The sequence below is a fragment of the Hyla sarda genome, chromosome 6, assembly GCF_029499605.1.
Source record: "Hyla sarda isolate aHylSar1 chromosome 6, aHylSar1.hap1, whole genome shotgun sequence".
NCBI lineage: Eukaryota > Metazoa > Chordata > Amphibia > Anura > Hylidae > Hyla > Hyla sarda.
Genome location: NC_079194.1, coordinates 264,820,654 through 264,846,554, shown reverse-complemented (window position 1 = coordinate 264,846,554; position 25,901 = coordinate 264,820,654). Strand labels below are relative to the sequence as shown.

At 39.6% G+C, this 25,901-nt stretch overlaps 1 protein-coding gene across 11 annotated transcripts in view; it reads right to left on the bottom strand.

Moving 5' to 3' along the window:
* The window catches only part of DNAJC4 (DnaJ heat shock protein family (Hsp40) member C4), a 241,864-nt gene that overhangs the window by 189,783 nt on the left and 26,180 nt on the right, over window positions 1-25,901 (bottom strand). For all 11 annotated transcript variants that reach the window (XM_056527211.1, XM_056527210.1, XM_056527203.1 and 8 more), the window contains one exon: window positions 6,281-6,378. In XM_056527211.1, coding sequence (XP_056383186.1) covers window positions 6,281-6,363 — 83 coding nt within the window. In that variant the 5' untranslated portion in view covers window positions 6,364-6,378. The remainder of the gene's footprint in view (window positions 1-6,280; window positions 6,379-25,901) is intronic.

The following is a 25,901-nucleotide window of genomic DNA, read 5'->3' as shown; positions in this document are numbered from 1 at the left end:
AAGGCTCACTGGACCCCTTGTTACTTTCCTTTAGGTGTGTAGTTTCATAAATCATATGCCATGTGTTTTTTTTTATTTTTTTTTGCTGTTCTGGCACCATAGGGGCTTCTTAACCCCTTAAGGACACACTACGTCATGTGTCCCGGTCCTGCGAAATAACGCGGGGTAACACGGTAACCCTGCATCATATCGCGGCGGGCCCGGCGTCATAGTGAAGCCGATCGCGGCTATTAACCCTTTAGCCGCGTTGCTAAAAACGAAAGTGAAAGTGCCCGGCTAGCTCAGGGAGCTGATCGGGATCGCCGCGGCATAATTGCGGCATCCTGAACAGCTGTACTACAGGAGGAAGGTCTCTTACCTTCCTTCCTGCAGTCCGATCGCCGATTGAATGCTTCAAGCCTGAAATCCAGGCTTGAGCAATCAATCACCGATTTCAATGATTGGTGCCATGTCTGTGAATGAAATCAGCCATTGCAAGCTGATAGGTGCCATAGAGACCTATCATTTTGCAAAAAAAAGGGTAAAAACAAAGTTAACCCTTTCAGGTATTCCCTTCTGAATTAAAAGTTTGAATCACCCGGCGTTTCCTAGTAACAAAATAAGACAGTGTAAATAAAAATACACATGTGGTATCACCGCGTGCGAAAATGTCCGAATTATAAAAATATACTGCTTTTTAAACCGAACATTCAATGGCGTACGCGCAAAAAAAATTATAAAATAGCGCATTTTTGATCACTTTTTATACCACAAAAAAGTGAATAAAAAGTGATCAAAAAGTCTGATCAGAGCAAAAATGGTACCGCTAAAAACTTCAGATCACTGCACAAAAAATGAGCCCTCGTAGCGCCCTGAACACAGAAAAATAAAAAAGTTATAGGGGTCAGAAATGACCATTTTAAACGTATAAATTTTCCTGCATGTATTCATGATTTTTTTCTGAAGTGACACAAAATCAAACCTATACAATATAATTTTAACCGTATGGACCTACAGAATAAAGATTAGGTGTAATTTTTGCCGAAAAATGTACTGCGTAAAAACAGAAGCCCCCAAAACTTACAAAATAGTGTTTTTTCATCAATTTTGTCACACATTGATTTTTTTCCCCGTTTCACTGTAGATTTTTGGGTAAAATTACTAATGTCATTACAAAGTAGAATTAGTGACACAAAAAATAAGCCATCATATAGAATTTTAGGTGAAAAATTTTAAGAGTTATGATTTTTTAAAGTTAAGGAGGAGAAATTTAAAATGAAAAAACTGTCTAAAGACAGTGATAAATGTGGGCCATTGTGTATGTGAATCAAATGTAATTTATTTGGAATATCCATTTTCCTTATAAGCAGAGCGCTTCAAAGAAAAAAAAATCCAGTTTTCAATTTTTTTCATCAAATTTGGGAATTTTTCACCAAGAAATTATGCAAGTATCAATTACATTTTTCCACTAACATAAAGTAGAATATGTGACGAAAAAACGATCTCGGAATCAGAATGAAAAGTAACAGCATCCCAGTTATTAATGCTTAAAAAGACAGTGGTGAGATGTGCAAAAAATGGCCGGATCCTAAATTCCTTGGGGACGAATGGCGTATGCATACACACTGGCGTCCCGTCACTTAAGGACGGAGGGCGTATCCATACGCCCTCTATCATTTCCGATCACCGCCACTCGCCGGGCAGTGATCGGAACGGGATGAATGCTGATATCTATGTCAGCGATCAAGGCAAATTGTTGGTCAATTCAGACCAACGATTTGCCCGATCGCCTGGAAAATAAGAATAATCGGAGCTGTCAGAGACAACTCCGACCATCCTAAAAGATAGGAGTGAGGTGGCAGTGTTGCCACACCCTCCTATCCCCTGCCATTGGTTGGTCAGGCTGACCACCAATGGCAGGAGGGGGGCGGGGGGGTTAGAGTTAATTTCCCCTGCTCTGGCCACAGATCGAAGTCAGGGAAGAGCGGGGGGGGGGGGGGGGGACACGGGCGGCGAGGTGGGAACATGAGAAGGAGCGCCATTGGGCTTTTTGAGAGAGAATTAGAGGAATTGAAGGCTATGTGTGTTTACAAAGCCCCAATGGTACCAGACCAGTGGACCCCCTCCACATGTGACCCCATTTTGGAAACTACACCCCTCACGGAACGTAACAAGGCGTACAGTGAGCATTTACGCTCAACAGGTGTCTGACAGATTTTTTGAATAGTCCTCCGTAAAAATAAAAAATTCAATTTTTCATTTGCACAGCCCACTGTTCCAAAGATCTGTCAAATGTTAGTGGGGTATAAATGCTCACTGCACCCCTTATTAAGTTCTGTGAGGGGTGTAGTTTCACAAAATAGTGTGCCATGTGTTTTTTGTTTTTTTACGGTTCTGGCATCATGGTGGCTTCCTAAATGAGACATGCCCCCACAAACCATTTCAGCAAAATTCGCTCTCCAAAAGCCCAATGTTGCTCCTTCCCTTCTGAGCCCTCTAGTGCACCCACAGAGCACTTTACATACACATGAGGTATTTCTTACTCGAGAGAAATGGGGTTACAAGTTTTGTGGGGCATTTTCTCCTATTACTCCTTGTGAAAATGAAAAGTTTTGGGTAACACCAGCATTTCAGTGTTAAAAATCTAATTTTTTATTTCACGTCCCACTTTAACGAAAGTTTGTTAATCACCTGTGGGGTGTTAAGGCTCACTGTACCCCTTGTTACACGCCTTGAGGGGTGTAGTTTCCAAAATAGTGTGCCATGTGGGTATTTTGTGCTATTCTGGCACCATAGGGGCTTCCTAAATGCGACATGACCCCCAAAACCCATTTCAGCAAAATTTGCTTTCCTAAAGCCAAATGTGACTCCTTCTCTTCTGAGCATTGTAGTTTGCCTACAGAGCATTTTACGCCCTAACATGGGGTATTTCCATACTCAGAAGAGATGGGGTTACAAATTTTGGAGGGAATTTACTCCCATTACCCTTTGTAAAAATGGTAAATTTGGGGAAAAAAAAACACTTAAGTGAAATTTTATTTTTTCATTTACACATATGACTTTAACGAAAAGTCATCAAACACATGTGGGGTGTTAAGGCTCACTGGACCCCTTGTTACGTGCCTTGAGGAGTGTAGTTTCCAAAATAGTATGCCATGTGTTTTTTATTTTCTGTTCTGGCACCATAGGGGCTTCCTAAATGTGACATGCCCCTCAAAAACCATTTCATCAAAATTCACTCTCCAAAATCTCATTGTCGCTCCTTCCCTTCTGAGCCCTCTACTGTGCTCTCCAAACACTTGACATACACATATGAGGTATTTCCTTACTCGAGAGAAATTGGGTTAAAAATTTTGGGGGGCATTTTCTCCTATTACCCCTTGTAAAAATTCAAAAACTGGGTCTACAAGAACATGCGAGTGTAAAAAATGAAGATTTGGAATTTTCTCCTTCACTTTACTGCTATTCCTGTGAAACACCTAAAGGGTTAACAAACTTTCTGAATGTCATTTTGAATACTTTTTAGGGTGCAGTTTTTATAATGGGGTAATTTATTTGATATTTCTAATATGAAGGCCCTCAAATCCACTTCAAAACTGAACTGGTCCCTGAAAAATTCAGATTTAGAAAATTTTGTGAAAAATTGCTGATGAACTTTGAAGCCCTCTGATGTCTTCCAAAAGTAAAAACATGTCAACTTTATGATGCAAACATAAAGTAGACACATTGTATTTGTGAATAAATATATCATTTATTTGGAATGTCTGTTTTCCTTACAAGCAGAGAGCTTCAAAAGTAAGAAAAATGCAAAATTTTCTATTTTTTCATCAAATTTTTGAATTTTTAACCAAGAAATGATTCAAGTATCAACAAAAATTTACCACTAACATGAAGTAGAATATGTCACGAAAAAATAATCTCTGAATCAGAATGAAAAGTAAAAGCATCCTAAAGTTATTAATGCTTAAAGTGACAGTGGTCAGAATTGCAAGAAAATGCTCCCGTACTTAGGGTTATCAATGGGCTCCGTCCCCAAGGAGTTAAGGTGAAAATGGACTGGGTCCTTAGCCCCTTAAGGACCCAGGGTTTTTCCGTTTTTGCATTTTAGTTTTTTCCTCCTTACCTTTAAAAAATCATAACTCTTTAAATTTTTCACCTAAAAATCCATATGATGGCTTATTTTTTGCGCCACCAATTCTACTTTGTAATGACATCAGTCATTTTACCCAAAAATCTACGTCGAAACGGAAAAAAAAATCTATGTGAGCCAAAATTGAAAAAAACGCCATTTTGTCACTTTTGGGGGCTTCCATTTCTGCACAGTACATTTTTCAGTAAAAAGGACACCTTTTTATTCTGTAGGTCCATACGGTTAAAATTATACCCTACTTATATAGGTTTGATTTTGTTGTACTTCTGGAAAAAATCTAAACTACATGCAGGAAAATATATACGTTTAAAATTGTCATATTCTGACACCTATAACTTTTTTATTTTTCCGCGTATGGGGCGGTATGAGGGCTAATATTTTGCGCCGTGATCTGAAGATTTTAGCGGTACCATTTTTGCATTGATAGGACTTATTGATCGCTTTTTATTCATATTTTCATGATATAAAAAGTGGCCAAAAATGCACTATTTTGGACTTTGGAATTTTTTTGCGCGCACACCATTGACCGTGGGTTTTAACAAATGATTTATTTTTTATAATTCAGACATTTCCGCACGTAGCGATACCACATTTTTTATTTTATTTACACTGTTTTTCTTTATGGGAAAAGGGGGGTGATTCAAACTTTTAATAGGGGAGGGGTTAAATGATCTTTATTCACTTTTTTTTGCAGTGTTATAGGGACCTATAACACTGCACACACTGATCTTTCACATTAATCACTGGTTTCTCATAAGAAACCAGTGATCGATGATTCTGCCGCTTGTCTGCTCATGCCTGGATCTCAGGCACTGAGCAGTCATTCGGCGATCGGCCAGCGAGGAGGCAGGTAGGGACCCTCCAGCTGTCCTGTAAGCTGTTCGGGATGCCGCGATTTCACCGCAGCTATCCCAAACAGCTCCCTGAGCTAACCAGCATGGTTTCACTTTCATTTTAGACGCGGCGTTCAACTTTGAACGCCGCGTCTAAAGGGTTAATAGCGGGCGGCAGCGCAATCAATGCCACGCGCTATTAGCCCCGGGTCCCGGCCGTTGTTAGAGGCACACCAGAGGCTCCAGGACGCCGTAATTATTCATTTTATGGACCTGAGGAAGGCACATGCTGGTGCCGAAACGCGTTGTCAGTTTGTTCTAAACCATAATAAACTGTCCTGTGCTTTATTGGCGTTCCGCATCCATTTTATTTCAGCAGTAGCGCTCGTCCAGTACCCCCTTTTTTTTACTCTCCTCTTACTGACCATTACACAAAGACGTCCGTGCGCACCAGACATCCATGACGTCAGGGGGGGGTCCCTGCACGGCGGCATCAATGTAGCATCACTAGTCCGGGGCTGATGCGGAGAAGAGGGCCTCCCGGTGAAGATGGATGACCCGAACCGGCTCACCCTTCCCACTAGTATGCGCATGGTCCCTGCAGCTACTAGGCAACAGGACCGAGAAAGCAACAACTGGGGAGGTGAGCAGACAATGAGAGGGGGGTCTGTATAATGACGGTGAAAAGGGGGGCACTCTGGATGATAAAAGGGATGATGTATTTCCCACCCTAGGCTTATACTTGAGTCAATACGTTTTTCCAGGTTTTTTGGGTGGAATTAGGGACCTCAGCTTATATTCAGGTAAGCTTATACTCGAGTATATATACGGTATTAATTGAGATAAGATTAAAGCAGCAGGTTGTAAATAACATTCATGACTTCAGTACTACATGAACGGAGTAGGAGTTGTATTATTGCATAGTCACAGTTACAAAGCTACTCTCTCCAGTCAGTATTAGTCTAACAATCTTTCTGGCTTAAAGGGGTACTCCGGTGCTTAGACATCTTATCCCCTATCCAAAGGATAGCCTATGGGAGGGGACGTGACAGCTATCTCGACCCCTCCCGTAGGCTTGCATTGAGGGTCGGAGCATGACGTCACACGCCGTCGCCCCTGTGGTCGCCGGTAATCAGACCCGGAGCGAACACGCTCCAGGGACTGATTACAAACGGGGTGCCGTGTGCAAGATCACGGGGGTCCCCAGCGGCGGGACTCCCGCGATCAGGCATCTTATCCCCTTGGATAGGGGATAAGATGTCTAAGCAGCGGAGTACCCCCTTAAATACAATGGGCCATGTCACATAAACCACCTTACCAGGTATAAGTTCCAGCACAGCGATGAGCCTGTAGCATACATAGTTGGATTGCCTCTTTACACAAGCCACGCCATAGCATCATGTGTCACGTTAATCCCTGTGAGTTAAGAGACAATATGGTCATTGAAAACAGGTTCTTCTATTAAATACTTCTTTAAACAATGTTACATAGTTAGTATGGTTTAAAAAAAAAAAAAAGATCGATGTCCATCAAGTTCAACCAAGTGAAGGGAAGAGGTATGGTTGAATGTAGGAGGGGATGTGCTACTATATTTCTGAATATGCATTAACCAGTTAAGGAAGCAAGGCATACAGGTACACCCTTGCGTTCCGGTCCTTAACCCCTTAAGGACCCGGGGTTTTTCAGTTTTTGCATTTTCGTTTTTTTCCTCCTTACCTTTAAAAAATCATAACTCTTTCAATTTTGCACCAAAAAATCATATGATGGCTTATTTTTTTCACCACAAATTCTACTTTGTAATGACATCAGTCATTTTACCCGAAAATCTACAGCGAAACAGAAAAAAATAATAATTGTGAGACAAAATTGAAAAAAAAACACCATTTTGTTAATTTTGGGGGCTTCCGTTTCTACACAATACATTTTTCGGTAAATATGACACCTTCTCTTTATTCTGTAGGTTCATACGATTAAAATGATGCCCTACTTATGTAGGTTTGATTTTGTCGTACTTCTGGAAAAAATCATAACTACATGAAGGAAAATGTATACGTTTAAAATTGTCATCTTCTGACCCCTATAACTTTTTTATTTTTTGGCATATGGGGAGGTATGAGGGCTTATTTTTTTGCGCCATAATCTGAAGTTTTTATTGGTACCATTTTTGTATTGATAGGATTTATTGATCCTTTTATTCATTTTTTCATAATATAAAAAGTGACCAAAATACACTATTTTGGACTTTGGAATTGGAATTCTACTTTGTAATGACATCAGTCATTTTACCCAAAAATCTACGGCGAAACGGAAAAAAAAAATCATTGAGACACAAAATTGAAAAAAAAAACACGCTATTTTGTAAATTTTGGGGGCTTCCGTTTCTACAGTAAAAAAAGACACCTTTTCTTTATTCTGTAGGTCCATATGATTAAAATAATATAAAGAGTAGCAGAGGCTCTTATCAACTAGTTTCCTGGGACCTGAGTTACTCAAATAACACCTATACCCACGGTGTAAAATGCAATGAATAAAAAATGGAAATTGAGGATCAGTGTCAATGAATATTGGATGATGATATGTTTATTATAATAAAATATATATGATAATTAAAGTGTGTGTCAAAACGCACAGGGCCCTTGTGAGTCGGCAAATACACAATAAAAATACACAATAAATATACAAATATAATACGGCAATTGTAACTAATATCAACAGGTATTAGTATAATTCATAACATTTAAAAAAATATAAGAGTGTCCACAGTATCCGATAAAACAGCCAAAATTATCCAGTGTCCAATAAGCCAGCCGAAAAAATAGAGATATTCTTGAGAAATTGATCTAATAGTTCAGATGGTGGGTACCATGAAAATAAAGTGCATATTAATCTCTTAATCTAAATTGCATTGCAGCCTATGGGGTTTTGTAACTGCCCGTTTGCACCCGTATATGCCCGTAATTCATCGTGGCGGAAAAATTACTGCATGCAGGGCAAACGGGCAGTTACAAAACCCCATAGGCTGCAATGCAATTTAGTCACGGCCGTCAGGGGTTTTGTAACGGCCGGGTTTCGCAGCTGTAGTGACAGAACTTCTGACGGAAGTTCCTAAACGGAGAAATTCATAGTGTGAAAGAGGCCTTAGTAGTTTTGTTCAAATGAATCCCCTTGTATGTGAATCATTTGTAATCCGATGTATAAATTCAGGCTCTTTATGCAAAGAGCCTGCTGCTAGAGACTGGGCAGTCTCAACGCAATTTCTGAAGTGAGCTTATACGGAGGATAATGTTGCTAGATAAGTGATACAATGTATGCATACAATTGTGTAAAGGGTTTAGTTCTCTTGAATGAAACACATACTTCTAGAGATTTTGCGGTCTCAAATTATGCAGTGGGTTTTGTTGGGCAAATAAACAGGGGACTGCAGCGCTTCAAAAGTACAGCATAGCTGTATACATAGTACCTGATGTGGCGCTGTGGTCCCGGCTTAGTACAAATGATGGTCGGCTGTTAGAGACACTGCTTGTCTCAAAAGATACAGCAAATTGTAGAGGATCCGATCCTTGTAACGGCTCTTATAATTAGTCCGTTGTAGCGTATCCTCGTGGCTGGAGCGTTGCGCATAGTTTTGATGCAAGGAAAATTGAAGGGTTCTGTCTGTGGGATATTGGCTGTATGGAGTGGCACTTAGAAGGGAAAGCTGGACGCGTTTCAAGTCCTCCGTAGGACTTTTCCTCAGCAGCTAAAAGTAAAAGTAAGTTCCTTAAGTCCTTTAGTGCGGTTTTTATATGTATAGCTGCTCCCTTTATGGGAGGATATCACAACCACTTAGAAAAAAAATAGTAAGTTGGGATTCTGTGGAAAAAGTGGTGGTAATCCATCTTTATATTAGACTAAAACATGTCTTTTATATAACATGGAAAACATGGTGGGAATCCATTTTTACATAAGACTAAAACATGGTATATAGTAACTTATACATACATATATATACATATTTATCTTTATATAATAAGTGTCTATTTAATAGAGAACTGTATTAAAATGTGGGTATATAAAAATGTATCTAGATACGGTAGTTTTACGTAAGGAAGTCTGAGTTTTTATATTTAAAAATCTGTCTCATAATGTAGACATATGGGTAATATTTAGTGTTAACAAGTATGGGATAAAATGTACCATTGAATGAATAAATAATCAAAAATGAAAAAGTGTGCGAATAATAGATCTTGATAAAAATCTTAATAAAAATTTAACAAATATGTAATAGAATTATTGGAATAAAGTGAATCTATGGATTAGACACATTTAAGTAGATAGGAATGTATAAAATAGAAATATAAAAATATATAAAAAAGAATTAAAAAAAATGTAAGAGTATTGAGAATATGGGGAAAAAAATAGAAAAAATGAGGGAATGTGTGGTAACCTGTGAAACGTGAGAGAATTGGAGCATATGTGTATTGAAGGGATACTATCATGTTAGACTATAAGAAAATTATTACGAGAAATGGGAGAGTGTGGGAAATGCGAATTTAAAGGGAAATTGTTAAATATAGGGGAGGAAGGATAGGAATGTGGATTTAGTAATATACTTAGAAAAAGTGAAATCCCAAAAAAAGAGAATACGTAGAGAACGCCATAGAAAAACCCGAACAACCGAAAAACAAAATAACCAAGACCTGAATTTCGATGAGAACGAGAGTGCAGTTTTTAATCTTAGTTCTGTCACATTAAATACAAATCAGATAACATTATTGGACAAAGGTTTAAAATTCGCTCACAGCCAATCACAAAAATACAGGGTGGGCCATTAATATGGATACACCTCAATAAAATGGGAATGGTTGGTGATATTAACTTCCTGTTTGTGGCACATTAGTATATGTGAGGGGGGGAAACTTCAAGATTGGTGGTGACCATGGTGGCCATTTTGAAGTCTGACATTTTGAATCCAACTTTTGTTTTTTTAATAGGAAGATGGTCATGTGACACATCAAACTTATTTGGAATTTCACAAGAAAAACAAATGATGTGCTTGGTTTTAACGTAACTTTATTCTTTCATGAGTTATTTACAAGTCATTGACCACTTATAAAATGTGTTCAATGTGCTGCCCATTGTGTTGGATTGTCAATGCAACCCTCTTCTCCCACTCCTCACACACTGATAGCAACACAGCAAGAGAAATGCTAGCACAGGCTTCCAGGATCCATAGTTTCAGGTTCTGCACATCTCGTATCTTCACAGCATAGACAATTGCCTTCAAATGACCCCAAAGATAAAAGTTTAAGGGGGTCAGATCGGGAGACCTTGGGGGCCATTCAACTGGCCCACTACGACCAATCCACTTTCCAGGAAAGTGCATAAAGAGGGAAACACATCATCATGTAGCATATCCACTGGATATGCAAAATTGCTACATGATGATGTGTTTCCCTCTTTATGCACTGAAGCTGGCACGTTCCCTGAGTTTTTCCAGCAAGATGGTGCACCACCACATTATGGGTGTCAGGTCCGGGCATTCCTAGATGAACAGTTTCCTGGAAAGTAGATGGGTCGTCGTGGGCCAGTTGGATGGCCCCCAAGGTCTCCTGATCTGACCCCTTAGACTTAACTTTGGGGTCATCTGAAGGCAATTTATGCTGTGAAGATACGAGTTGTGCAGCACCTGAAACTGCGGATACTGGAAGTCTGTCTTGAAGTGTCACCCTCTTCATATTGAAAAAACAAGAGTTGGATTCAAAATGGCCGACTTCAAAATGGCCGCCATAGTCACCACCCATCTTGAAAAGTTTCCCCCCTCACATATACTAATGTGCCACAACAGGAAGTTAATATCACCAACCATTCCCATTTTATTAAGGTGTATCCATATAAATGGCCCACCCTGTACATCTGAAAACTTGGTCTCAAAAAATATTTTATGAAAAACCCTAGAGAAACCCAAATTGCGACTACATCTACATTTAAACATACTACTCTTAAAAAAACAAATCACATTTTTTTCCCAGACAAGAAATCAGTCCAGATATGTCAGCCTTTAAAAAAGCAGTTGAACACAATCTAAGAAAAATAAAAACATCAAAAAACACATGGGGGAATATCACACCTGGGGAGATATCGGCCATTAAACAATTACAGCAGGACCTGTCCATCACCCTCAGGCCAGACGATAAAGAAGGCGGCATAGTGGTGATGGATACTCTTACTTATACATCCAAATGTATGTCACAACTCAGCGACACAACTACATATGTAAAATTGAAAGGGGATCCTATGTCCCAGTTTTCGGAAGAATTGTTGAATCTCTGTAGAGATCCAAGAGAGGTAGGCATCCTCTCGAAATATGAATTTGAATATATTACCGGTCTTCACAAACATATACCGGTGTTTTACAAGATACCCAAATTGCAAAAATCCGACACATCCCCCAGGTCGCCCAATAGTGTCGGGCATAGGATCACAACCAATGTATCACAGTATATAGATCAAATGCTTAAACCGTATGTTAAAATCATTCCATCCTATATATGAGACACTACTCAAATCATCAATTGGGATCCCTCATGGTATATAGGAACATCAGATGTCAGCTCCTTATATACCATCATAAATCAGCAAGGCATTGAAGCAATCAAAGACACATTAGAGAGAAATGCAGATATGCCAGTTGAACAAATTAAATTTATTCTTGATGGTATTAATTTTATCTTAACTCAAAACTATTTTAAATTTGATATATATAGGGATAGAAAAATATATGCGGAAATTATGCCTAAAAAAACATTATCAAAAAAATCCCATAGAACACATCATGCCAACACATTCATACACACACACAAATCTTAAACAAAAATCAAAAGTGTATCCAAAACAAGAGATGAGTGATCCTATGACTAAATTTAAGGTCAATATAGAAAATGACATAAAAAAATTAAAAATTAACAACAAACAAAACCTGACAAAAAGAGAAATACAGGCAATGAAAGATCTTCAAAAAGATAATCATATTACCATACGCCCCGCCGACAAAGGCGGAGGCATAGTAATCATGGACACCGACAAATACAATACTGAATGCAATAATCAACTATTGGACACTAATACATATAAACGTTTGACTCAAAATCCAACCGAACAGTTTCAAAAAGACCTACATATTTTATGTAACCAAGCTTACCAACAACAGATACTGACAAAACAAGAATTTAATTATATCACGAATACTGAAAAACGCATAACGGTTTTCTATTGCATTCCTAAAATAAATAAAAACCTCACTCAATAACCAGGTAGACCCATTATTTCCGGCATCCAATCCATCACTTCACATCTATCAGAATACATTGACATCTTATTGCAACTAAATCATACATTAAAGACACAACACAAGTAATCAAACTCATAGAATCACTAGACTGGCAACCAAATTGGACTTTAGCTACACTAGACGTCAGTTCATTGTACACGTGCATAGACCACCAACAAGGAATTACAGCAATAAAATATTTCTTACAAGACAGTACCATTCCTCCCGATCAAATACAGTTCATTTTAGACAGCATACGATATATTTTATCACATAACTATTTTTTCTTTAATGGTCATTTTTATTTACAGTTAATTGGAACGGCAATGGGGACCAGGTTTGCACCGAGTTTCGCTAATTTATTTATGGCCCAATGGGAAAATCTCACACTCACTCCAGAACTCGGCGCAGACCTTGTCCTCTGGAAGCGATATATTGACGATATCCTCATCATATGGAAAGGCACTCCGGAACAGTTAATAAAATTTATAGAACATCTAAATAACAATACACATAATTTAAAATTCCCTCCAAATATCAGCACACAGACAATAGAATTTTTGGACCTACAGATTACAATACAAGAAAATAAAGTCATCTGTAACACTTACCATAAACCAACATCCAAAAACAGTTACATACGTTTTGACAGCTGTCACTTACCACAATGGCTCATAAACATACCATACAGACAATACCGACGCATTAGACGTAATTGTACAGAAACTCACCCATTTGAGGACGAAGCACATACACTAACACAACAATTTTTACAAAAAGATTATCCTGTTACATTACTACAAAACTCATTACATTAAGCAAGATCACAAGACAGATCACAATTTTTCAATGACACCCATAAAAAACCGGAAGAAGACACACACCAAGCAAAATTAATTATCCTATTCAACACCTCACACAACCAGATCAAAAGAATAATCAACAAACACTGGCACTTATTACATCTTGACAAAACTATTGGTTCATCACTTCCAAAACATGCTCCTGTTATTTTCACTAAAGCACCGAATTTAGGTTTAAAAATCGCCCACACCACAAAACAGTTAAAAACTACTCAATATTCAACAATCCAACCCACTATTTCTCATATGACAGGTTTCTACAGATGTGGCCAATGTAATAACTGCAAAGTCACAGAATTCCCTAAAAAAACGGATACAATCACATCTTCATCCAATCTCAAAACGCATTTCATTAAAGAATTACTGACATGCAATAGTAGTAATATTATATACATCATTACATGCCCTTGCAATAAACAGTGTATAGGCCGTACGTCACGCACTCTCAAAAAAAGAATAGCAAAGCATTTTTATAACATACAAAGAGGATACAATAAACATACACTATCTGCCCACTATAGACAATTTCACCACAGTCACAAAAGAGGTACGCAATTTGCCGCTATACAATCTATACAGCCAGACTGGAGAGGAGGCAATTTCATCGCTAAGATGTCTAGAATTGAATCCAAATTCATCTATGAGATGGACACATTAGCCCCTAAAGGACTTAATGCAGAATTAGAAATATTCGCTTTTTATAAACAAAACCATTTATAAATTATCTATACCCACATCCATTTACACATAGATAGAATTCATGATAACACATAATACATACATACCATATACCTACATAGCACATACATACACAATATCACATTTTAAAATGATCAAATAACTCCGATAACACATCAAACCTATCTACACATTTGTCAATCAAACCATTTTACATTATATGATTTTATTTAATTTCCCTGTGTATTTTCCTTTTATATTTATATCCATACAATCATATTCAATATCCAATATATATTTTTATATATATTTTTTTTTATATATATAGCATATTTTAACATCTATTTACACTAAAGTTTCTAATCATGATTTTACATAAGTACTTCATACAGATATTTATATTACAAATCTATATTTCTATCTCATTCATATATACACACACTTAATTTATTAACACATGACACACTGAATTATCTACTGATAAGATAGATATAAACTAAAATATCATTCATTATACTTTTGAAATCATTATACACATTTAGTGGTTCATTCAATATACATCACTCTTTGACTCGGACTACCATACAAACACATACATGTTTATACATATACAAGTTTCACACATAATTTTGCACACAGTAATCTTCAAGATTAAATTTTCCCATACTATCCAATAATTCTATGGTCAAATATGCTCATATGCTCTTTTTCATTTATATATTTTATATTTGATCCACTATCCATATATTCCATGAAAAATCCGGAACCATCCAGATCTCATGTCCTGAAGGAGATTCAGTACTGATTTCAACCATAGCCCAGCCAATTTACTAATTACAGAGATGCTATGACTATATAATCCTCAGATAACAGACAAACCAACATAGCTATTGAAAAAGAGACCGAAGCGTGTCTCGAAACCAACTAGCCCACCCACCTTATACCAGCAGTCTGGTACAGACACCTTGATCCAAAGCCAGGAACGCACCTTACGATTTGCAACCGCTGTAGACCCTAGGACTGGGGCCCACTGCAATACGTGCGCATCAGCACACGAGGACACCACCAGTATCCATTGCCAGCATCCACTGCTGATCCTCTATTTTACCACCGCTTCCGTGGACAGCCACTCAGCCTGGACAGTTTCCATCGGCCTGACGCCAGCCGTGCCAGTCCGACATCACGGGAACCCACGTAGCTGCTTTGCGGCTTATCCTCCAGACAGGCATCTACCAACCTAGAGCCGGATGCAAGCCGCGCCAGCCTGACTGTGTGCCTAGGATTACCACTAGGAGGATCAGTAAGTGGTACTGTGCACCATCATATGGATACATAATTGCAATATACCACCTACGTCCATAGGAATATACGCTATAAAAACAATTTTTTTTAAGGATACCGTTATCGATGTTATACCACAACCATTGTGATACTAACAATTGAACACTAAACTATCTTCACAAACCGGATACAAACTATAATACTGCAAGGTTATCCATTACCATTGCCTTTTATCCTGGAAAGCGAACAATAGCTGGTTTCCATATATATATATACACACCTGTATATATGTGTATAAGTTTTATAAGCTTTGTTATTTTTTTATTATTTTTAATAAAAGTTATACATTTTAAACTATTTTACTCTCAATTGTACTATTCTACCCTATGCAAGGGCCCTGCAGGGGTAGATAGTCATTATATTATAAATAAATATTGAAATATATTGAATTCTCCTAAATCACTTATTTACCACCCATATACTATCCACTCACATCACCCAATCACCTATTGTAATTTCTACTTAATATTTATACACATTTTCTACATACACATATACTCAGGTGATATACCTGGATGGATAGAGATATATATATATATATATATATATATATATATATATATATATATATATATATATATATATATATATATATATATATATATATATATATATATATCACATCCTTTTCTTTCTTTCCCCTTATACCACCAACACATATAAATCAATTTATTTACAACTATTTAGTATTTAACTAACTATATAAGCCCAGATTTGAGAAAATACGCATTCAGTATATATATCCATATATACACCTCTTTTATATGTAAATAAGGTTGTATGGGTTACACAACCTTGGCGCGAGTACTCATCTGGCAGTGAATTCCATACAATCACATTTTCGGTTGCAGCTACCTCCCTACATTTTTTATTTTAAATTTGACAATGATTTTTATCTTAAAATTAACGGTACAGCCAAGGGCACCAGGTTTGCCCCCAGCTACACCAATCTTTATATGGCTAGTTGGGAACATCTCATCATTAACCCTCAGATGGGTGGTGACCTGGTACCGTTATATCGATGGCATCTTTTTTATATGGCGGGGTACCAAACCCAATTTAGAGAATTTTATTACCTCTATTAACCCCTTGGGGACGGAGCCCATTATGACCCTAAGGACGGGAGCATTTTTTGCAAATCTGACCACGGTCACTTTAAGCATTAATAACTCTGGGATGCTGTTACTTATAAATCTGATTACGAGATTGTTTTTTCGTGACATATTCTACTTTATGGAGAAATATTCTACTTTATGGTAATGGTAAATTTTCGTCGATACTTGCATTTCTTGGTGAAAAATTCAAAAAAATGTTGCTTTTTTTCTAAATTTGAAGCTCTCTGCTTGTAAGGAAAATAGATATTCCAAATAAATTATATATTGATTCACATATACCATATGTCTACTTTATATTTGCATCATAAAGTTGACATGTTTTTACTTTTGGAAAACATCAGAGGGCTTCAAAGTTCAGTAGCAATTTTCCAATTTTTCACAACATTTTCAAAATCTGAATTTTTCAGGGACCAGTTCAGTTTTGAAGTGGATTTGAAGGGCCTTCATATTAGAAATACCCCACAAATGACCCAATTATAAAAACGGCACCCCTCAAAGTATCCAAAATGACATTCAGTAAGTGTCTTAACCCTTTAGGTGTTTCACAGGAATAGCAACAAAGTGAAGGAGAAAATTCAAAATCTTAATTTTTTACACTCTCATGTCCTTGTAGACTCAGTTTTTGAATTTTTACAAGTGGTAATAGGAGAAAGCCCCCCAAAATTTGTAACCCAATTTCTATCAAGTAAGGAAATACCTCATATGTGTATGTCAAGTGTTCGGCGGTCACAGTGGAGGGGTCAGAAGGGAAGGAGCAACAATGGGATTTTGGAAAGTGAATTTTGCTGAATTGGTTTTTGGGGGGCATGTCACATTTAGAAAGCCCCTATGGTGCCAGAACAGCAGAAAACCCCACATGGCATACCATTTTGAAAACTACACCCCTCAAGGCACATAACAAGTGGTCCAGTTAGCCTGAACACCCCACAGGTGTTTGACGACTTTTCGTTAAAATTGAATGTGTAAATGAAAAAAAAAATTTCACTAAAGTGCAGTTTTTTCCCCAAATTTACCATTTTTAAAAAGGGTAATGGGAGAAAATGCCCCCCAAAATTTGTAGCTCCATCTCTTCTGAGTATGGAAATACCCCATGTTAGGACGTAAAATGCTCTGCGGGCGAACTACAATGCTTAGAAGAGAAGGAGCGCCATTGAGCTTTTGGAAAGAGAATTTGTTTGGAATGGTAGTCAGGGGCCATGTGCGTTTACAAAGCCCCCCGTGGTGCCAGAACAGTGGACCCCCCCCACATGTGACCCCATTTTGGAAACTACACCCCTCACAGAATTTAATAAGGGGTGCAGTGAGTATTTACACCACACTGGAACAGTGGGCTGTGCAAATGAAAAATTAAATTTTTCGTTTTCATGAACCACTTTTCCAAAATTCTGTCAGACACCTGTGGGGCGTAAATGCTCACTGCACCCCTTATTACATTACGTGAGGGGTGTAGTTTCCAAAATGGGGTCACATGTGGCAGGGGTCCATTGTTCTGGCACTATAGGGGCTTTGTAAACACACGTGGCCTTCAATTCCCGACAAATTTTCTCTTCAAAATCCCAATGGCGCTCCTTCTCTTCTGAGCATTGTAGTTTGTCCGCAGAGCACTTTACATCCACATATGGGGTATTTTCTTACTCAGAAGAAATGGGGTTAACAATTTTGAGGGGCTTTTTTCCTATTTTCCCTTGTGAACATGAACAATTTAGGGTAACACCAGCATTTTTGTGAAAAATTAATTTTTTCCATTTTCCCATCCAATTTTTATGAAACTTCGTCAAACACCTGTGGGGTGATATGGCTCACTATACCCCTTGTCACATTCCGTGAGGGATGTAGTTTCCAAAATAGGGTCACATGTGGGTATTTATGTTTTTGCGTTTATGTCAGAACCGCTGTAAAACAGCCACCCCTGTGCAAATCACCAATTTAGGCCTCAAATGTACATGGTGCGCTCTCAATCCTGAACCTTGTTGTGCGTCCGCAGAGCATTTTACGCCCACATATGGGGTATTTCCGTACTCAGGAGAAATTGCGTTACAAATTTTGGGTGTATTTTTTTCCTTTTACTGTTTGTGAAAATAAAAAGTATGGGGCAACATCAGCATGTTTAGTGTAAATTTATTTTACACTAAGAGGCATGTGTAACCCCCAACTTTTCCTTTTCATAAGGAGTAAAAGGAGAAAAAGCCACCCAAAATTTGAAGTGCAATTCCTCCCGAGTACGGAAATACCCCATATGTGACCCTAAACTGATTCCTTGAAATACGACAGGGCTCCAAAATGAGAGAGTGCCATGCGCATTTGAGGACTAAATTAGGGATTGCATAGGGGTGGACATAGGGGTATTCTACGCCAGTGATTCCCAAACAGGGTGCCTCCAGCTGTTGCTAAATTTCCAGCCTGGACAATCAGTGGCTGTCCAGAAGTGCTGGGAGTTGTTGTTTTGCAACAGCTGGAGGCTCCGTTTTTGAAACACTGCCGTACGATACATTTTTCATTTTAATTGGGGGGGGGGGCAGCGTAAGGGGGTGTATATGTAGTGTTTTACCCTTTATTTTGTGGTAGTGTAGTGTAGTGTAGTGTTTTTAGGGTACATTTGCAAAAATTTGCCGCAGCCTAAGCTTGAAGCAGGAAACTTACTGTAAACCTGCCCGTGTGAATGTACCCTGTACGTTCACATGGGGGGGGGGGGGGGGGGGGGCAATCCTCCAGCTGTTTCAAAGCTACAACTCCCAGCATGTACTGACAGACGGTGCATGCTAGGAGTTGTACTTTTGCAACAGCTGGAGGCACACTGGTTGGAAAGCCTTCAGTTAGGTTCTGTTACCTAACTCAGTATTTTCCATCCAGTTTGCCTCCAGCTGTTGCAAAACTACAACTCCCAGCAAGTACTGATCGCCAAAGGGCATGCTGGGAGATGTATTTATGCAACAGCTAGAGGTACTTAACTACAACTCCCAGCATGCTGTTTGGGCATGCTGGGATTTGCAGTTTTGCAACAGCTGGAGGGCTACAGTTTATAGACCACTGCACAGTGATCTCCAAACTGTGACCCTCCAGATGTTGCAATACTACAAATCCCAGCATGCCCAGACAGCAAACAGCTGTTTGGGCATGCTAGGAGTTGTAGTTTTGCAAAATCTGGAGGGATACAGTTTATAGACCACTGTATAATGGTCTCAAACTGTAGCCCTTCAGCTGTTGCAAAACGACATATTCCAGCATGTCCAAACAGCTGTCTGGGCATGCTGGGAGTTGTAGTTTTGCCACATCTGGAGGGCTATAGGTTAGAGACCACTGTATAGTGGATTCAGACTGTAGCCCTCCAGGTGTTGCTAGGCAACTTACCGGCTTCCGTAGGATCCAGGGAGCCGTCCTTTTCTGCCGCACGTCATCGCCGCCCGCCGATCACCGTCGCCCGCAGCCTCCGGATCGGTAAGTGGATCTTCGGCGCCGATCCCCGCCAGTTTCCTCGTCCTGCCCCGACTATTGTGGGTGGGCAGAACGGGGAAAACTAAAGTTAACCCTCCCGCCCCCGATCTGCTATTGGTGGTCGCATCTAGACCACCAATAGCAGGGATAGGAGGGGTGGCACCCCTGCCACCTCACTCCTATCCCTTCAGGGGGATCGTAGGTGTCTTAGACAAACGGAATCCTCCTTATCTTCAGGGTCACCGGGTCACTATAGACCCGTAATCGGCGCAAATTGCAAGTGTGAATTCACTTGCGATTTGCGCTGATCGCCGACATGGGGGGGTCTGATGACCCCCCTGGGCATTTGCGTGGGGTGCCTGCTGATCGATATAAGCAGTCACCCCGGTCCGGTCCCCGTCAGGCTCGCGGCAGGGGCCGAAATTCCCACGGGTGTATGGATACGCTCTTCGTCCTTAAGTACCAGGACAAAAGGGCGTATGTATACGCCCTTCGTCGCCAACAGGTTAATACCAACAACTTTAATAAAAAATTTACACCCAATATTAGTCCTACGTCTGTAGAATTTTTAGATCTTTTAACCTCTTAAGGACCCAAGACGTATGAATATGTCATCACACCCTGGGTCTTAAGGACCCATGACGTATGCATACGTCATGGTCTTTTCCTGGTCTACGCCGCTCACCGGGCGGAGATCGGAAGCGGATCCCTGCTGAAATCCTTCAGCAGGGATCAAGGGCAAATGCCGAGGGGGGCCATGCAGGCCTCCCATGTCGGCGATCGCCGCAAATCGCAAGGGAAATCGCCCTTGCGATCTGCAGCGATACCGGGCTGATCGGGTCTCTGGGACCCGACCGCCCGGTAATTTCGCATGATCCCGGCTGTTACAGACAGCCAGGACCATGCTGAAGTATAGGAGCGAGGTGGCAAGCCTGCCACCTCCTCCGATCCCCTGCGATCTGTCGGTTAGTTAACCGACCAATCGCAGGGGGGGGCGGTTACTTCCTCCCGCCCTGCCCGGCCCCTTGAAGTCCGGAGAGGACGGGAGGAAGACCGGAGGACGAGGCGGGGGACGGGGGAGTGCTGGGGACCGGCCCCGGTACTTACCACGTCCCTGAAGACCCGGACCCCGACGAGGAAGATGGCGGCGGCGGCGACAGGTGAGTAGATCTTCAGCCGCGGTCGGCCCTTTACAGCAATGCACGTCGCCGTAAAGCGACATGCATTGCTGTATTGGGACGCTGTATACTACAACTCCCAGCATGCCCAGACAGCCCTTGGCTGTAGTTTTGCAACATCTGGAGGTCCACAGTTTGGAGACCACTGTGCCCTTCCAGATGTTGCAAAACTACACATCCTCAGCATGCCCTTACTGTCCAGGCATGCTGGGAGTTGTAGTCCTGTAACATCTGGCCCTTCAGATGTTGCAGAACTACAACTCCCAGCATGCCTGGACAGTTTTGGCATACTGGGAGTTGTAGTTTTGCAACATCTGGAAGGGCACAGATTGGGAACCACTGTATTAGTGGTCTGCAAACTGTAGTCCTCCAGATGTTGCAAACTACAACTCCAAGCATGCTGGGAGTTGTAGATCGGCAACATTTGGCTCTAAAGATGTTGCCGAACTACTACTCCCAGCATGCCTGAGAATGTTTGGGAGTTGTGGTTTTGCAACAAAAGGAGGCACACTGGTTGGGAAACATTGTCTGTTTCCTAACTTAGTGTTTCCCAACCCGTGTGCCTCCAGCTGTTGCAAAACTATAACTACCAGCATGCACTGATAGATTGTGCATGCTGGGAGTTGTAGTTTTGCAACAGCTGGAGGTCCCCCCCCATGTGAATGTACAGGGTACATTCACATGGGCAGGGGCTTACAGTGAGTATCAGGCTGCAAGTTTGCGATGCAGCAAATTTTGCGCGGCAGCTCAAACTCGCAGTGTGACTGTACCCTAAAAACACTACACTACACTAACACAAAATAAAATGTAAAAAACTGGTATGCCACTGTTTTCAAAATGGAGCCTCCAGCTGTTGCAAAACAACAACTCCCAGTATTGCCGGACAGCCATCGGCTGTCCAAAAATGCTGGGAGTTTTGCAACAGCTGGAGGCACCCTGTTTGGGAATCACTGGCGTAGAATACCCCTATGTCCACCCCTATGCAAATCCCTAATTCAGGCCTCAATTGCGCATGGCGCTCTCACTTTGGAGCCCTGTCGTATTTCAAGGCAACAGTTTAGAGTCACATATGGGGTATCGCCGTACTCGGGAGAAATTGCCTAACAAATTTTGGGGGGCTTTTTCTTCTTTCACCCCTTATGAAAAGGTGAAGTTGGGGTCTACACCAGCATGTTAGTGTAAAAAAATAAATTTTGCCCTATACCTTTCATTTTGACAAGAGGTAAAAGGGAAAAAAGCCCCCAAAATTTGTAATGCAATTTCTCCCGACTACGGAGATACCCCATATGTAGGCACAAAGTGCTCTGGGGGCACACAACAAGGCCCAGAAGGAAGAGTGCACCATGTACATTTGAGGTGATTTGCACAGGGGAGGCTGATTGTTACAGCGGTTTTGACAAATGCAAAAAAACAAAACCCCACATGTGACCCCATTTCGGAAACTACACCCCTCACGGAATGTAATGAGGGGTGCAGTGAGAATTTACACCCCACTGGTGTCTGACAGATCTTTGGAACAGTGGGCTGCGCAAATTAAAAATTTTGTACAGCCCACTGTTCCAAAGATCTGATAGACACCAGTGGGGGGTCAATGCTCACTGTACCCCTTGTTACATTCCTCAAGGGGTCTAGTTTCCAAAATGGTATGCCATGTGGGGGTTATTTTGCTGTTCTGGCACCATAGGGGCTTCCTAAACGCGACATGCCCCCCGAGCAAAATTTGCTCTGAAAAAGCCAAATATGACTCCTTCTCTTCTGAGCATTGTAGTTCACCCGTAGTGCGCTTCAGGTCAACTTATGGGGTACCTCCATACTCAGAAGAGATGGGGTTACAAATTTTGGGGGGGTATTTTCTGCTATTAACCCTTGCAAAAATGTGAAATTTGGGGGGGAAACACACATTTTAGTGAAATTTTTTTTTCCACGTATGCAAAAGTCGTGAAACCCCTGTGGGGTATTAAGGCTCACTTTATTCCTTGTTACGTTCCTCAAGGGGTCTAGTTTCCAAAATGGTATGGCATGTGGTTATTTTTTGCTGTCCTGCTACCATAGGCGCTTCCTAAATGCGACATGCCCCCGAGCAAAATTTGCTCTCAAAAAGCCAAATATGACTCCTTCTCTTCTGAGCATTGTAGTTCGCCCGTAGTGCGCTTCAGGTCAACTTATGGGGTACCTCCATACTCAGAAGAGATGGGGTTACAAATTTGGGGGGGTATTTTCTGCTATTAACCCTTGCAAAAATTTGAAATTTGGGGGGAAACACACATTTTATTGACATTTTTTACATATGCAAAAGTCGTGAAACACCTGTGGGGTATTAAGGCTCACTTTATTCCTTACGTTCCTCAAGGGGTCTTGTTTCCAAAATGGTATGCCATGTGGGCTTTTTTTTCCTGTTTTGGCACCATAGGGGCTTGCTAAATGCAACATGCCCCCCAAAAACCATTTCAGAAAAATGTACGCTCCAAAATCCCCTTGTCGCTCCTTCCCTTCTGAGCCCTCTACTGCGCCCGCCGAACAATTTACATAGACATATGAGGTATGTGCTTACTCGAGAGCAATTGGGCTACAAACATAAGTATACATTTTCTCCTTTTACCCCTTGTAAAAATTCAAAAATTGGGTCTACAAGAAGATGCGAGTGTAAAAAATGAAGATTGTGAATTTTCTCCTTCACTTTACTGCTATTCCTGTGAAACACCTAAAGGGTTAAAATGCTGACTGAATATTTTGGGGGGTGCAGTTTTTATAATGGGGTCATTTGTGGGGTATTTCTAAGATGAAGACCCTTCAAATTCACTTCAAACCTGAACTGGTCCCTGAAAAATTGTGATTTTGGAAATGTTGTGAAAAATTGGAAAATTGCTGTTGAACTTTGAAGCCCTCTGGTGTCTTCCAAAAGTAAAAACTCGTCAATTTTATGATGCAAATATAAAGTAGACATATTGTATATGTGAATAAAAAAAAAAATATTTGGAATATCCATTTTCATTACAAGCAGAGAGCTTCAAAGTTAGAAAAATGCAAAATTTTCAAATTTTTCATCAAATTTTGGGATTGCAACATACCACAAAATTTTACCACTAAGTTAAAGTAGAATATGTCACGAAAAAACAATCTCGGAATCAGAATGATAACTAAAAGCATTCCAGAGTTATTAATGTTTAAAGTGACAGTGGTCAGATGTGCAAAAAATGGCCGGGTCCTAAGGTGTAAAATGGCTGGGTCCTTAAGGGGTTAATATCAGCCACTGAGAATAAACTTATTTGTAATACTTATCATAAACCAGTGACCAAAAATAGATTCATTTTACATACCAGTTGCCATCTCCCACAATGGCTGATCAATGTTACAACCAGCTAATTCAGGAGAATTAAATGAAATTGTACAAATAATGAGCAATTTCAACTTGAAGCCATTACCTTCACAAATCAATTTCTCTCTAAACAATACCCACTGGCAAATTTGCAGCAATCTCTGGACACAAAAAAATTAGATAGAGCAACATTCTTTGCCCCCAAACCACACAATATTCCAGTACCTATCAAAGACTTTCCCAAATTAATTATTCCATTCAACACACAGTACCACAAAATAGAACACATTAAAAAATATTGGCCCCTCCTATGTGAAGACAAATTACTCAATAAATTCCTTCCAGACAGGCCATCTATCATATACACGAGAGCTCCCAATTTGGGAATAAAAATTGCACCTACAGTAAGAACAAGTAACTCCAAACAAAAATCCCCATCTACTATTATAGACCTAAAAGGATTTTTTAGATGTGGATAATGTTCCAACTGCAAGGCAACGCCACAATCAACAATTTTACACATAAAAATACGGACTTCATGAATTGTGCCAGCAAGGGGGTCATATATTTAATTCAGGGTCCTTGTAATAAGCAATATATAGGTCGCACATCCCAAGCATTAAAATCAAGAATATTAGAACATAGGTACAACATTAAAAAAAGAAATGAGAAACATCCATTATCTGCGCATTTTAACCAATTTCATCAAGGAAATCCGAATAATCTCAAATTTGTAGCTATTCAATCCATTCAACAAGACTTGGGAGGTGGCAACTTTATCCAAAAAATCTCTAGAGCCGAGTCGAGAACATTTTTTGAATTTAACTCTAGCACCCAAGGGATTAAATAGTGAATGAGAAGTTTTTGTGTTTTTAGATTAATTATAATGTACTATCTACCATACAGATTCCCCTTTTTCTAAGTATACCCCTAATTCCACATTTCTATCCTTCCTCCCCTATATTTAACAATTTCCCTTTAAATTCCCATTTCCCACATTTCTCACACGATCCCATTTCTCGTAATAATTTTCTTATAGTCTAACATGATAGTATTCCTTCAATACACATGCTCCAATTCTCTCACATGTTTCAACGGTTACCACAAATTCCCTCATTTTTTCTCTCATTTTTTTCCCATAGTCTCCATACTCCTTACATTTGTTTAATTCTTTTTTTTATATATTTTTATATTTCTATTTTTATACATTCCTATCTACTTATATATGTCTAATCCATAGATTCATTTTATTCCAATAATTCTATTACGTGTTCAGTTTTTATTAAGATTTTTATCAAGATCTATTATTCGCACACTTTTTCATTTTTTGATTATTTATTCATTCAATGTTACATTTTATCCCATACTTGTTAACACTAAATCTTGCCCATATGTCTACATTATGAGGCAGATTTTTAAATATACAAACTCAGACTTGCCTACAAATAATTACTGTATCTGGATACATTTTTATATACCCACATTTTAATACAGTTATCTATTATAGAAAGACAATTATATAACGATAAATATGAATTTAAACTGTATGAGTAACTATATACCATGTTTTAGTCTTATGTAAAAATGGATTCCCACCACGTTTTCCACAGAATCCCAACTTACTATTTTTTCTAAGTGGTTGTGATATCCTCCCATAAAGGGAGGAGTTATACATATAAAAACCCCACTAAAGGACTTTGGGAACTC